Raw genomic sequence first — 13,033 nt, forward strand, 5'->3', positions numbered from 1 at the left:
CACCCACTGAAGCAAGTTGCAATTGATTAGAGCTCCCACTCGTCGTTCGAGAGCAATTCTTCCAACGTTTAGTCGGTTATGTTTCAATGGGTAATTTTGTCGGTGTGTATTTGAAACAGGAAGTGAAACGCGTGGACGTGTTTAGTTCAGACTGCTGAAGAAATTGAAGAACCAAGAGAAGCAGGAGTAGTGTTTTTAGTTCATGCCCCCTTTTTGAGAGAGCGCGATCAAAGTATATAGTTAATTATATCACTTTTTTTATAGCTGCGAAGCTGTAAGCTGAGCGTAGCTATATTGCGGTGCTCTTAGTTTTTTTTTGTTTCGTCGTCTGACGCTCTTTTTTCGTTTTATATTTGTTCACACCGCAAAGCTGAAAAAGTCAAATTTTCTGAATGACTTCTCCCTCTCACTAACGGCATTTGCGCGCGTGACGTCATTTCTCACTCGCTTTTGCGAAAGATTTTAGGTTATTTGCGTGATTAGATTTTGATCATACGTGACTTAGCTCACTCAATAAAATGACTTTTGCACTTTAAAACTTAAGTTTAATTTGAATTTGTTTAAGGTCAAAAGAACTCATTTGTGCAGCAAAGGTCCTAATACGAGGCTTCTTCGGAATGAATTTTAACAAGGTTTATTAATTTATCGCTGAATGTTTTTTACCTAATTTTTTTAGCGGCGTCGATTTTTTTCAATTTAGATCTGTATCTGTTTCTATCTATTATATGGCACGCAGGTCTATTCTTTCGCAGCTATTCCGGCAATCTGCCGGCTATGTTTTCGAAGTTTTGACGCTATTATCTCTTCTATTTAGTGGTCGCCGATGGATCTCATTCGTGTTATGTTAAGTTGATGAGTATTTAGGTGCTGATTATCAATTGATGGCTTGATGATTGCTTGATCAATAGTTAATAGCCGACGTCAGCCTCTCAACGGCTATTATTTAGGCGCTCTGCTTTTTATTACATTTCAAAGAATTTGAATTTTATTGGGGCGCTTTTTTACGACTCGAAGAGGCATATTGGAGAAGTCCTTTTTTAAATCAATTTTATTGGAGTGAATTTTGAAGCAGAAAATGAAACACGTGAAAAAAATCGGAGTGATTTTGTTGCTGAATAAAATGAAAATTGGAGCGAAAAGAGTGGTTTTTTGTTTATATTGATGTTTCCTAGAGATTGATTACTTGAGGTTTGAAAAAAATTCTGTAAGCGAGCAAAATTTTTTGTTCACGTGCGGCATTTTAGAGCTTTTTTTTGTTTAAGAAGTTTGATTATGATTTTGTTTTGAGTTTAGGCTCGTTTTGGTAGTGGTTTGAAGGTTTTTGGAAATTCATATGAATTTAATGCTAATTCGGAGGTTTTTCTTTGTATTTTGCAGATTTTTGGGCTAATTTTTGCAATTTTTTTACTGTTTTGTTTTACTGCCTCAAATGGGTATTAAAAAGATCCCTATAACTTGAGCAATTTTTAGATAAGAAGTGGTTACAATTTTGTGGATATGAAGCATTTTTTGTTGAGAAATATGACAAAAAATGGCGAAAATTGAAATTATTTTCAACTTTTGCTATTTTTCGTTTTCTGTTTTTTAAACAAGTTTCTTTACCTATTATGACTTGCTTATTGTTTTGCGAGCATCTGGATACTCTATTGGTGGAAGGGAATTTTTCTTTGGATTTATGTGCTTCTGCAATATTCAAAAAATTTATAACTTTTTAGTCCAAGTTGTTTGTAAGAGCTTATCTTTCCATGATTTGGCTTCAAGTATAAAAAAAATGTTATAAGTGGTTTTAGTAGGTACAAGTTACTACAAAATTTGATCCGATTTTTTATCATATTTTAACAGATTTGTTCTTCTTGTTTTTTTATTTTTTTGTTTTATGGTTTTGTTTCAAGATAATCCTAAATTAGTGGAGGCACGTTTTGTCTGATGATTATTTGGATGGCGTTTAGGTGGATTTCCACTTCGAGTTGTTCCCGGAATTCTTCCGGCTATGTTTTTTTAAGATCTGTTCACACATTTTCATGATTTTTGAACTCAAGTGGGAATTGTGATTTTGGTCACGCTGAAACAGGAAGTGGAGCGAAAAAGCGAGTGGTTTTTCAGCTCAAAATTTTTTTGATCTAGTTTTAAAGTAGAGTGAGAAAACGGTGTTTGAACAAAAATTCGCTTTCTTGCTAGTGAGTTTTTGTTCACATGCGGCAATTTCACTATGATTTTTCCTGTTTTTTTCCTCAATTTTTTGGATCGGATTTTATTCTGAAAGGTTTTTTCAATCCATTCATAGTTCTTTCTAGGCCTACCTTTTTTTATTTGAACGAGATTTCCAGTTCTCGCTTGTTGTTTTTTTTACATGCGGCATTGTAATATTTTTTAATGATATTTTTTTAGATGGTTTTCCCATTTCACTCATAGTCAGTTCTGGTTCTAGTTTTCTGTTTAGTCAATGAAAATTCTTTGAATTGTACGTGAAGACTTGTCCTGCTATGTTTTTTAGGTCGCTTTACCTTTTGATCACGTTTTTCGTTTTACATAAGTCACGACTTTCACGTTTAGTGACATCTGACTTACCTTACTCACTGTTTCAACGGAATGGTTTTTAAAGCCATTCACTCAATAAATTACGCAAGATAGTGCATACAGTCAAGGTCAAAAGAGCAAAATCAAAAGAGACAGAATAAACCGATAAAGCCCGATCATTTGGTCCTTGAGAATTAGGTTACCAAAGTTCGTTAGAGTGCTTGCTAGCTGACATTGGTATTAAGCTTATCGACTTTCAGTTTGGAAGCTGAGTTTTGTATAGTTTTAGAATTAAACTGAAAGTGCACGCCGAATTAGAACACTTTTTTACACTGAAAAAACTTGGGTCAATTTATCTCTTTTTTCTTTTTCTGTTTCACTTTCGATGTGCATTAAATTTTTGCACTTCTGATGTTGGCTGATTTTATTGTGATTTTTGTGAAAGCTGCTTCTCTATTTATATTTGATTGCATCGGTATGCAATCTGTTCTTTATGTGTTTATGTTCTTCCAAATGGTAATGATCGGGTTTTTTTCATGATCTCGTTTGGAATGATAAAAATGTTTTGTTTGATTAGAAGTTGGTTTTTCAGGTGAGTTTTTAAGTATTGTCTCTAATCTTCCTCTGTACTTGATTGTTACTGCTGTGCAATCAAGCAGTTCACCATTCTCAATCAAGTGCTTTAGCATTTGAAGCAATATAAAATAATCTTATTCAGAAAAAATACAAAAAATGCTGAATACAGAATTTGGGTGTTCATAAAATTTTGAAACATCAAAAAATCCGTTTGCATTCATTGCATTTTTTTGGAACTTATCATTTTTACATCTTCTGTTATTAATAGCCGCCGTCAGCATCTCAACTGCTATTATTTTGGAGAGCTCTCTTGTTTTAAATTTAAAAGTTCACGTTTGACTCCTGATTTACCTCACTCACGATCTCAAATTTGAGTTTTAGTTTATCTTTCTCATTGAATTACGCAATATAGTGAACCACTTCAAGGCCACAGCAGCAAAACGAAAAGGGACAGGACAAATAGATAAAGCCCGGTCATTAAGTCAGAGTGCATTAGGTTATCAGAGTTAATTAGGGCGATTGCTATCTGGCGGTAGTATTTAGCTTAACCGCCCTCCTTCGATTTCGAAACTGAATTAAGTGAAATTTTAGAACTAACAAACTGCACAACAAATTAGAACAGTTTTTGATACTTAGAAACAAAGTCTGTATTTTTTCTTTTGTGCTTCAATCCTGATGTGTGTCAAACCTGTCATTGGTGGCTTTTTCCTCTTTTTTGTTGGCCATGTTTATTGCTTCAGTAGTTTTAATGTTAGTGATTCATTGGGTACCTAGCCAGCTTTCATTGCGACTAGTTTTTCTTCTCTTTAAAGTGCTTTTAAACAGCAGTTGCTCACCAAAGCCATCTCAGCTACAGGTTCAGTATCGAAAAAAAGGTAATTTTTTCTAAGTTTGAAGTAACAGGTATTATGTCTATTCACATTGATATTTTGTCTTTTATTTCCTAATTTTTTCAATCAAACTCTTAACATGATATCAATTATCGAAATTTCAGTTAAAAATTTCATTCGAAATTTTTTGTAATTGCTCTTGAACGTAGTTCATAGCAATTATTGTAAACGTGTGTGTCTTTTTTTATGCAAAATTTTCGCATTTTCATTTCGACTTTTTGCTTTTCGCGTGATTTCCCTTGACTTTTTGCATTTCGCGTGATCTAAAATTCTCTCAACTGGGGGCAATTCTGAACTCAATTGGCGGCAATTTATTACTAAAAGTCAAATGAAAAGTGCGCCGAAACTGGTAACTGGTGTCTTTTTTTAACTTTAAATCTTAATAGTGGTATATGTTAACCTCTAATGTGGTTATTTGAAGCCCACTATAGAACTTCTTAGTCCCATTGAGGCTCCACCTCCCCCCGACTGAAGCAGGCTGCAATTGATTAGAGCTCCCACTAGTCGTTCAAGAGCAATTCTTCCGACGTTTAGTCGGTTATGTTTATAAGCCGCCATCAACCTCTCAACGGATATTATTTAGGCGCTCTCCTTTTTCCTTTGTTTCACTTCAACGTTGTTTGTTCTACGTAATTCGCGACTTTCATGTTTGACTCCTGACTTACATCATTTTGTTTTTCAACTGAATGGATATTAAATTCTTCCACTCATTGAAGTACGCAATGCAGTAAATAGGTCAACAGAAAATGAGCGAAATCAGATGAAACGGGGTAAAGCCTGTTATTAATTGCTCTCAAACGAAGTTTGTAGCAATTATATTAGTCCTGTCGGTCTTTTTTTTGCGATTTTTCGCTTGACCAATTTTTCGTCTGACGCTTTTGACTTTTCGTCCTCAAAAACGGGATAAACAGGTAGCGCCCAGCGGGCATTAAGTGCTCTTAGAGCCTTTTAGCTCTGTTTCAGCTCAAACAGTTTTGGAGTCTTATACTTATGGTGTGAACAGCGGTTCTTAGAGGTTGAAGACCCGCCCCCCCACCCCCCCCACCACTGCTGACCCCCCACTATTGCCCCCCCACCGCCCTGTTCCCCCCCACCCCCCACCCGACTGTTGCCACCCCCATCGGCACCCCCGTGCACCCTCCCCCCACCCGTGGCTAGCTACTGACGAACAACCGCTAGCTAAAAACGCAAATTTATACTAATTTTCACAATTTTTAAGATTTTTGAAAATTTTTGTCAGTTTTTTAAGTTTTTTTCAGCCCTAGGCGTCAAGGAATCCACCGTAGGATTTGATAGTAGGTTATTGAATAGTTTCTAGTGGTAATAGAATGGTTTCAACATTTCAACACTGCGAATTTTTTGCAGTTTTTTGATAAATTTTGCAAATTTTTTGAAAGTTTTTGTCGTTTTTTAGGTTTATCCAGCCTCAAGAACCAAGGAACTTCCTCGAGGGTTTAATAATAGGTTACTATGTAGTTTCTAGAAGTAATGGAATCATTTTCAAGATTTAAACATTGATTTTTTAATAAAACTTAGATTTTTTCAAATTTTTTTTTGAAATTTTTGTCATTTTATTTGCAGTTTTTGAGTCCTTTTTTGAGTTTAACGATTAATACTGGCCAACGAAGCTTTTTAGGTCTTGCAGATGGGTTGCATGGCAAAAATCCAGAGGCAAAAAATGTTCTTTGAACATTTTCGTCACTGCAAAATGTGGAAAGTTTTCTTCTGAATTTTGCACTTTCAGTTTTTTATATGATTTAGTTACCAACGAGGCTAGAATCTCATGGAAAAAATTTCTAGCTCTCTCTCTCTCTTTCTCTGTGTGTGTGTGTTGGTTGGCGTTTCTTTCCTTCTCTTTCTCGCTCACGTTTTACCTCGCACTCTCTCTCTCTCTCTCCTTAACTCTTTTGTTGACTTCAGCGGCTGTTATGTGGCGTGATAATATCGTCTATTACCCTAGCCTCACGCCTCTTCAGTCAAGCGAAAGCTAACCTCACTAAACAGTGGCTAGGTGCTGACAACCGCCCGCCGGTCGTTTGAGAGCAATTCGCCCGACGTTAGTCGGTTATGTTTAAATCAGATTGATTTAGGTTATCGAAATTCATTAGATCGATTGCTAGTTGGTATTAGTGTTTAGTTTCACAGCATGTAATTTAGAAGCTGAAATAAGTAAAACCTTAGAATTTAACAAATTGCACATCAAATGAGAACATTTGTTGACTTTTCAATTATTATATGTTCTTTTTCCTGTTTCAATCACGATATGCATCAATGGGGTCAACGGCGGCTGATTTCAGGCGATGTTTATTGTTTTAATAATTTTGATGGCAGTGATCCAGTAGATACTTCGCCAATTTTTCATCTTTGAGATGGTCCGGGATTTCTCCGGCTATATCAATTAGCTTTGTCAATCAAAAATATGCGTTACTTAAGGTCATAGCTTGTGCAACTATTGGCGTGATGTTTTTCACTTCTGTTGGCTAGAACTCAGCTCGTTCTGCTCAAAGCGCTTTTAAATATCAGAATAGTCATAACTCGAAATCAAGAACTGAAACGGGATAAACCCATAAAGCCGATTTTTCAGATGCCCGTTACTTGAACTTTATTCTTATTTGTCATTGTCACCATCTGTAATGCTTATTAGTTTTGTTACTAGCCCCTGTATCCTCTCCTTAAGAAACTTGAGTTTGCCTATCTACGAATGACAACAAAATGTTTTGTTTCCACTTTAAAAATACAAAATTTAACTAACATCAATAAAAAGAAAAAATCTGAAGACATTTTTCGTATGATCTGATAGAAGTCAGAGGACTATTTCGACGGAAAAATTAACTGGAGATATTAAATCAGAAACCATTCAGAAATTAAATTCTGTTCTTGATAGAGTGATCGTCATGTGATTAGCTTAGCTACACACGTAGGCTAAACAAAAACTGTAATAATCCACGGTTTCTTAGCAAATGAAATTCCAGTAGTTCATGTATAATAAAATTGTGTAAGCTGGTTTTCAATGAACCTATTTTTCAAAAGTTACTGTGAGATTGACTACCTTGGCTTTAGTCTGGCTATCAACATCTTATAGCTGAAAGTGTAAGCTGATTGTAGCTAATTTTATGTTGTCCCGATTTGATGACAATTGTTTCGCTCATTAGCAGTGATTTTGAGGTCATTTGAGGACTCAAATTTTGAGGTCATTTGTTTTCAAACACTTCCAAGGTCAAATTGAAATTCCTTTATAAGGAAAACCGTTGATTCTTTTATTTTTAAATGACTATCAATTAATACGTACGTCAGCTGGGTTCGGTGTCTGTTTCTTTCTATAATCTGCGCCCCATCGATCTTTTTTGTAGCTGTTACGGCAAGATGTTGAAGATTTTTTGAGTTAATAAATTAAAGCAACTTTTCCGGTTTTGACCACAATTAGATTTACTGTTTTTGTCAGTTTTTCATGCCTTTTGTAAGCTTACTCCTCTGTGTCTGAGATTGTTAACTTTTCTTCCATAAACCGGATGTGTTGTTAGGTGAGATTTTAAAACTCAACGTGTGTAAGTTTTCGTTCCGAGATTTTTTTTTTTTGATGGAAATGGATAACAGCGTTAAGTTGGCTGAAGGCTCGCTCAGTTTTTTGTACGCTGTCCAGCTCATAAGACTACACGTATTCCTCTCAGCTTTTCACTTGGAATAGCTGTTCTAGGAAATTGAACAATGTCAATGGTAACTTTGTCAACTGAGCATTTTTGGCAAACAATTGCCATCTGATCCCGTCCAATCGATGTATCGTTTGAAGACATCGGCTGAGATCAAATCTTCTCGAAATCTGTGAGCTGTGTTTTGTTTGTGATCAGTGACCTATGATCATGAGATCTTAGGTTGCGTAAAAGTGCTGATTTACTCTTTGCCTTGGTACTGGACTATAAGGGGCTACTGTATTAAGGAGAGAGATAGTTTGTGAGTTCCGTTTGTTTAGTTCCAAGGAGTGAGAGGGGATCTTGAGACTGCTAGGAGCTCCTTCAGACAGGACCAGAGCAGAGGTAAACAGATAACTGCTCTGATGAAGGAGAAGGAACTGGGAAAGCTTCCCGGTATAGTAGGAAGGCTGGGAGATCTGGGATCTATTGATGAGCAGTTCGATGTTGCAATCAGCACTGCTTGTCCCCAACTTGACTACATTGTGGTGGATAATATGAACACTGCCAAACAATGTGTCCAACTCTTGAAGCAGCGCAGTCTGGGCATGGCCACATTTCTCGGCTTGGACAAGGTATTAGCCGCTGATTTTATGAATAATGTGCTTCCTATAACTCGCGTTTAAATGGTCGCGAATTTAAGATGGTTAGGTCGACCCGAATCCGAAAAATTCTGAGGTCTAGAACTTTTTAAGTACTGATGAATAAACGATATTATGTTATGTGTAGTGCAGTCTTATTTGAGCCAATTTCAGATTTGTAATTATTTTTGACTGTTTAGATGCAAGATCAGTTGAGAAACAGTCAGCGTCCAATTCAAGTGTAAGTGCCCATTCGTCTCTGTTTGTTTCTAGAAAGCATTGTTTTTGTTATAGCTGTAAGCTGAGCGGAGCTGTATTGCGGTGTCCTTCGTTTTTACGACTCGAAGAGGAGTATTGGTTTTAAATTTTTATAGCTGCGAAGCTGTAAGCTGAGCGTAGCTATATTGCGGTGCTCTTGGTTTTTTTACGACTCGAAGAGGAGTATTGGAGAAGTCCTTTAATCACTTTAGTTGGAGTGAATTTTGAAGCAGGAAATGAAACGCGTGAAAAATTTTTGAGTGGTTTGGGTGCTGAACAAAAGTGAAGAGGGGAGCGAAAAGAGAGTGGTTTTTTGTTCATTCCGCTGTTTTCGAGAGAGCGAGAAATTGAGGTGTGAAAAAAATTTCTGTAAGCGAGCGAAATTTTGTGTTCACGTGCGGCTTTTTAAAACCGTTTTTTTATTATTTTTTTTGGTTTGGAAGTCTTATTATGATATTGTGTGATTTTTAAGGTTGCTCTAATAGTAGTTTGTAGGTTTTTGGTCATCAATAAGAGTTTTATACCATTTTGCTGGTTTTCCAGCTATTTTGCTGAATTTTAGGCGAATTTTAGCAATTTTTTGCGTTTTGTCTCGTTATATTGCTTTGTATGGGCTTTTAATAGACGCATGTTAGTTACTGAGTCTTTAGATACAAAGTGATTACATTTTCTTAGGTTTTAAACGATTTTTTTAAGAAAAATGACAATAAACTGAAACAATTTTAATTATTCTTAATTTTTGCTGTTTTTCGCTTTTTTTTTCAAAACTTAGAGACGTTTCTTAGCCTATTCGGTTTTCCTATTGTTTTGGAAGTTTTTCAGTTTTCTTTTTGCTCCATTTAACGTTTTTTGGCTCTATGTGCTCTTGTGAAATCAAAAAGGCTTATTTTTTAAGATTTCTTTCAAGTTGTTTTTATATGCTCTTTGCGTTCTTCAAGTTTTTATAGCATTTGGGGTTGCCTAGGGTCTAATTTAGTTGTTTTTGATGCGTGCTGATGATTTTGATTTCAGTTTTGAGTCATTTTATTAACGATAATTGAGTAATTTTATGAAGATTTCCGCGAATTTTTTGTGATTTTTTTTTTAAACTTTTGCTGAAATCTTCTGATCTGCTTTTTACTACATTTTAGTATTCAAGCTTTTGATAGGAACTTCTCTAGAGGTTGTAATGGAATATATTTAGAGCACTTTTCAATGGCAGATATTACTAACTTTTCTTAATCTCTACTGTTTTTTAATCAATTTTAGTGGAGTGATTTTTGAAGCGGGAAATGAAACGCGTAAAAAAATTTGGAGTGATTTTGGCACTGAACAAGTCGGAAGAGTCGAGCGAAAAGATAGTGGTTTTTGTTCACTCAGCTGTTTTTGAGAGAGCGAGAAACTGATGTCTGAAAAAATTTTATCTAATCGAGCGAATTTTTTTTCACGTGCGGCTTTTAAATGCAGTTTTTTCCAACTTTTGATGGTTATGAAGTTTGATTATGCTATTGTATTATTTTTAGACTTGTTGTGATAGGAACTGAAGTGTTCAAGCAGTTAATTTGAGTTTACTAATTTTGGAGGATTTTGACCAGTTTTGCTGATTTTTAGACAAAATTTAATGGTTTTTTGCCTGATTTTTTGTTTTAATGCTTTAAGTCGGAATCGAATAGAAGCTTGTTACTTAAAATATTTTCGGATACCAATTGACTAATTTTCTTTTGGTATCAATTATTTTTTTTTGGGAAATTTGGTAGAAAAATTGAGAAATTTTAAACCATTTTTCTTATTTCTTGGAGTTTTTCTCTTTTTTTAAAAAGAAATCTGAGAGGTTTCCTAGCCTATTATGACTTGCCCATTGTTTTGCGAACTTTTCATTGCTCTAAGTGCAAAGGAACTTTACTCGGTTTTATGCTTCCTTGTACTATTAAAAAAAACTCATTAAGTTTTTAGTTTTTTTTTTGTTCAATTTGTGTTCGAATGCCGTTTCTATTCTTCCTTATTTTTTGTGGCATTTGTGGAGGTTCAGGGTTCACAATAATTGTTTTTTTATTAGGTAATAAGTATGGGCAAATTTATCCTTCGAGACGTTTCCGGAATTCTTCCGGCTATGTTTTTTGTTTCGTCGTCTGACGCTCTTTTTTCGTTTTACACTTGTTCACACAGCAAAGCTGAAAAGGTCAAATTTTCTGAACGACTTCCTCTCACTAACAGCGTTTGGGCGCGTGACGTCATTTCTCTCTCTCTCTCTCTCTCTCTCTCTCTCTCTCTCTCGCTCTCTCTCTCTCTCACTCCAGCAAAGGTTTTAAGATCATTTGCGTGATTAGATTTGATCATACATGACTTGCCTCACTCAATAAAATGACTTGAGTATAATGTGAATTTGTTTGAGGTCAAAGTAACTCATATGTAATAAAGGTTTCTAATAAAAAGGCTTCTGTGGATTGAATTTTAACAAGCTCTATTAATTTATCGCTGAATGTTTTGTACTTAGCTTTTTGAGCGGCGTCGATTTTCAATTTAGATCTGTGTCTGTTTCTATCTCTATTATACGGCACGCAGGTCTATTCTTTCTCAGCTATTCCGGCAATCTGCCGGCTGTGTTTGATTGAATACATTTAACGCGTGGTTTGTTTTTCATTGGGCACCGTCAAAATTTAAGTATTTATTTTTCGTTTTGAAACATTAAGCGCAAAGCATATTTTTTAGGAAACCCCAGCAATACATCGATTTAATTTGAATGCCAAACTTGAGTTTGGTGTGTTATTAAGAGCGGGGCGAAAAATCATAGCAATATATTGATTTAGTTTGAATTCGAAATCAGTTTGCGCTGTTAAAATATTTTTAGCAGCCAAGTTTTGTTTCCATATTGGACTCCGGCATTCTTGGTGTGGTATACCGTTTGTTATTCTTTTTAGACCTCGCGGAACTGTGCGTTTGTTCGATCAAATAAAAATGAAGAACCCAGAACATGCGGGTGCCTTCTACTACGCAGCGCGAGACACTCTAGTTGCGCAAACGATAGACGAGGCAAGACGGGTCGCATTGCACGGCAGTCAGAGGTGGAGAGTGGTTACTGTAGGTGGGCAGCTGATCGAGATCTCTGGCACCATGAGTGGTGGAGGTTCAAGGGTTGCCAGAGGACTCATGTCCAATAAAACCACTGAAGAGTTCAGCCCAGCACAGGTTATAGTTTTAATTTCAAGCATTGAAAAATGAATAAAATTGATTTGTATGATTAATAGCCTCCCTCATCTTGTCAGCCGGCTATTATTGCGCTCCTAATTTTTTTACAATTCAAAGAATTTGAACTTTATTGGGGCGCTGTCTTATCTTTGACTCGGGGTATTGAAGAAGTGTCTTTTTGATACTCGAACAGGCGTTATGGTTTGCTTTTTAATTGCTCTTGAACGAAGTTCATAGCAATTATTGTAAACGTGTGTGTCTTTTGATGCAAAATTTTCGCTTGACAATTTTGCGCTTTTCTTCTAGAACATTCTTTGACTTCTCCAGTAACTTTTTCACGCTTTCGTTCTTCACTTTTGAGTGATCTCTATTGCTCTGAAGTAAAGCTTGTTGCTAATATAAAATCGGTTGCAGCACGGCAGAGGAAAGTGATGCGTAGCGAAGTGGTTAGTGCGGGTGGGCGTGGATCGGAAGGTCAGTGGTTCGAATCCTGGCGGGGGAAAGGTTTTTTGCACCCTTAAAGAAAAATTTATCGAGGCTACAGCCCCTTAAATTGCCTCGCCTGTCGTTCAAGAGCAATTCTTTCGACATTTCTCGGTTTATGTTTTAGTATCCGCCGTCAGCCTTTCAGCGGCTATTATTTGGGAGCTCTCCTTTTTTAAATTCGCTTTACCTTTTGATCTCGTTTTTCGTTTTACTTAAGTCACGATTTTCACGCTGGACTTCCGACTTATTTCACTCACTGTTTCAACTGAATCGATTTTAAATCCTTTCACGTATTGAATTACGTAATGTGAATACGGTCAGTATCAAAAGTGCAAAATCAAAAGAACGGGATAAACCGATAAAGCCCGGTCATTAAAGCATAATGAATTAGGTGATCAAAGTTCATTAAAGCGATTGCTAGCTGGCGTTAATATTATCCTTGATAGCCTTCAGTTTAAGCTAAATTAAGTTTAATTTTGGAATCTAACTGAATATGCAGAATTTGCACACCAAACAAGAACACTTGACACTTAGAAAAATTCTGACAATTTCTATCTCTTATTTTTCTTTTTCTGTTTCAATACCAATGTGCGTCAAGCGGGTCAACGGCGGCTTTTTTCTGGCAATTTGCCGGCTATGTTTTGATAAGTGAGCGAGCAAAGAAACCGGAAGTTACTGCAGTGAATAAATTTTGAAAAAGTACTTTCGGTGGTGTCGTAGGATATTAGGCGAACACATTTTTTTTGCATCCATTAGCCGAAAATTTTGAACTAAAGTTTTCCGGTCATTAAGCTAATAACAATTAAAACACTTATATGCGGTACTGCAGAATTCACTTGACGCTGTGACGTACTCAAGTGTCGCTAACAAAGGT

General features: G+C 36.0%; 1 protein-coding gene across 1 annotated transcript in view; it reads left to right on the forward strand.

Annotated features, from left to right (window-relative positions):
• LOC142334678 (structural maintenance of chromosomes protein 4-like) overlaps positions 1 to 13,033 on the forward strand; it is a 77,048-nt gene that overhangs the window by 36,935 nt on the left and 27,080 nt on the right. Inside the window, exons 11-13 of the mRNA XM_075382900.1 lie at positions 7,951 to 8,244; positions 8,451 to 8,491; positions 11,406 to 11,673. Coding sequence (XP_075239015.1) covers positions 7,951 to 8,244; positions 8,451 to 8,491; positions 11,406 to 11,673 — 603 coding nt within the window. The remainder of the gene's footprint in view (positions 1 to 7,950; positions 8,245 to 8,450; positions 8,492 to 11,405; positions 11,674 to 13,033) is intronic.

The sequence above is a fragment of the Convolutriloba macropyga genome, chromosome 2, assembly GCF_964194025.1.
Source record: "Convolutriloba macropyga chromosome 2, txConMacr16.3, whole genome shotgun sequence".
Lineage (NCBI taxonomy): Eukaryota > Metazoa > Xenacoelomorpha > Acoela > Convolutidae > Convolutriloba > Convolutriloba macropyga.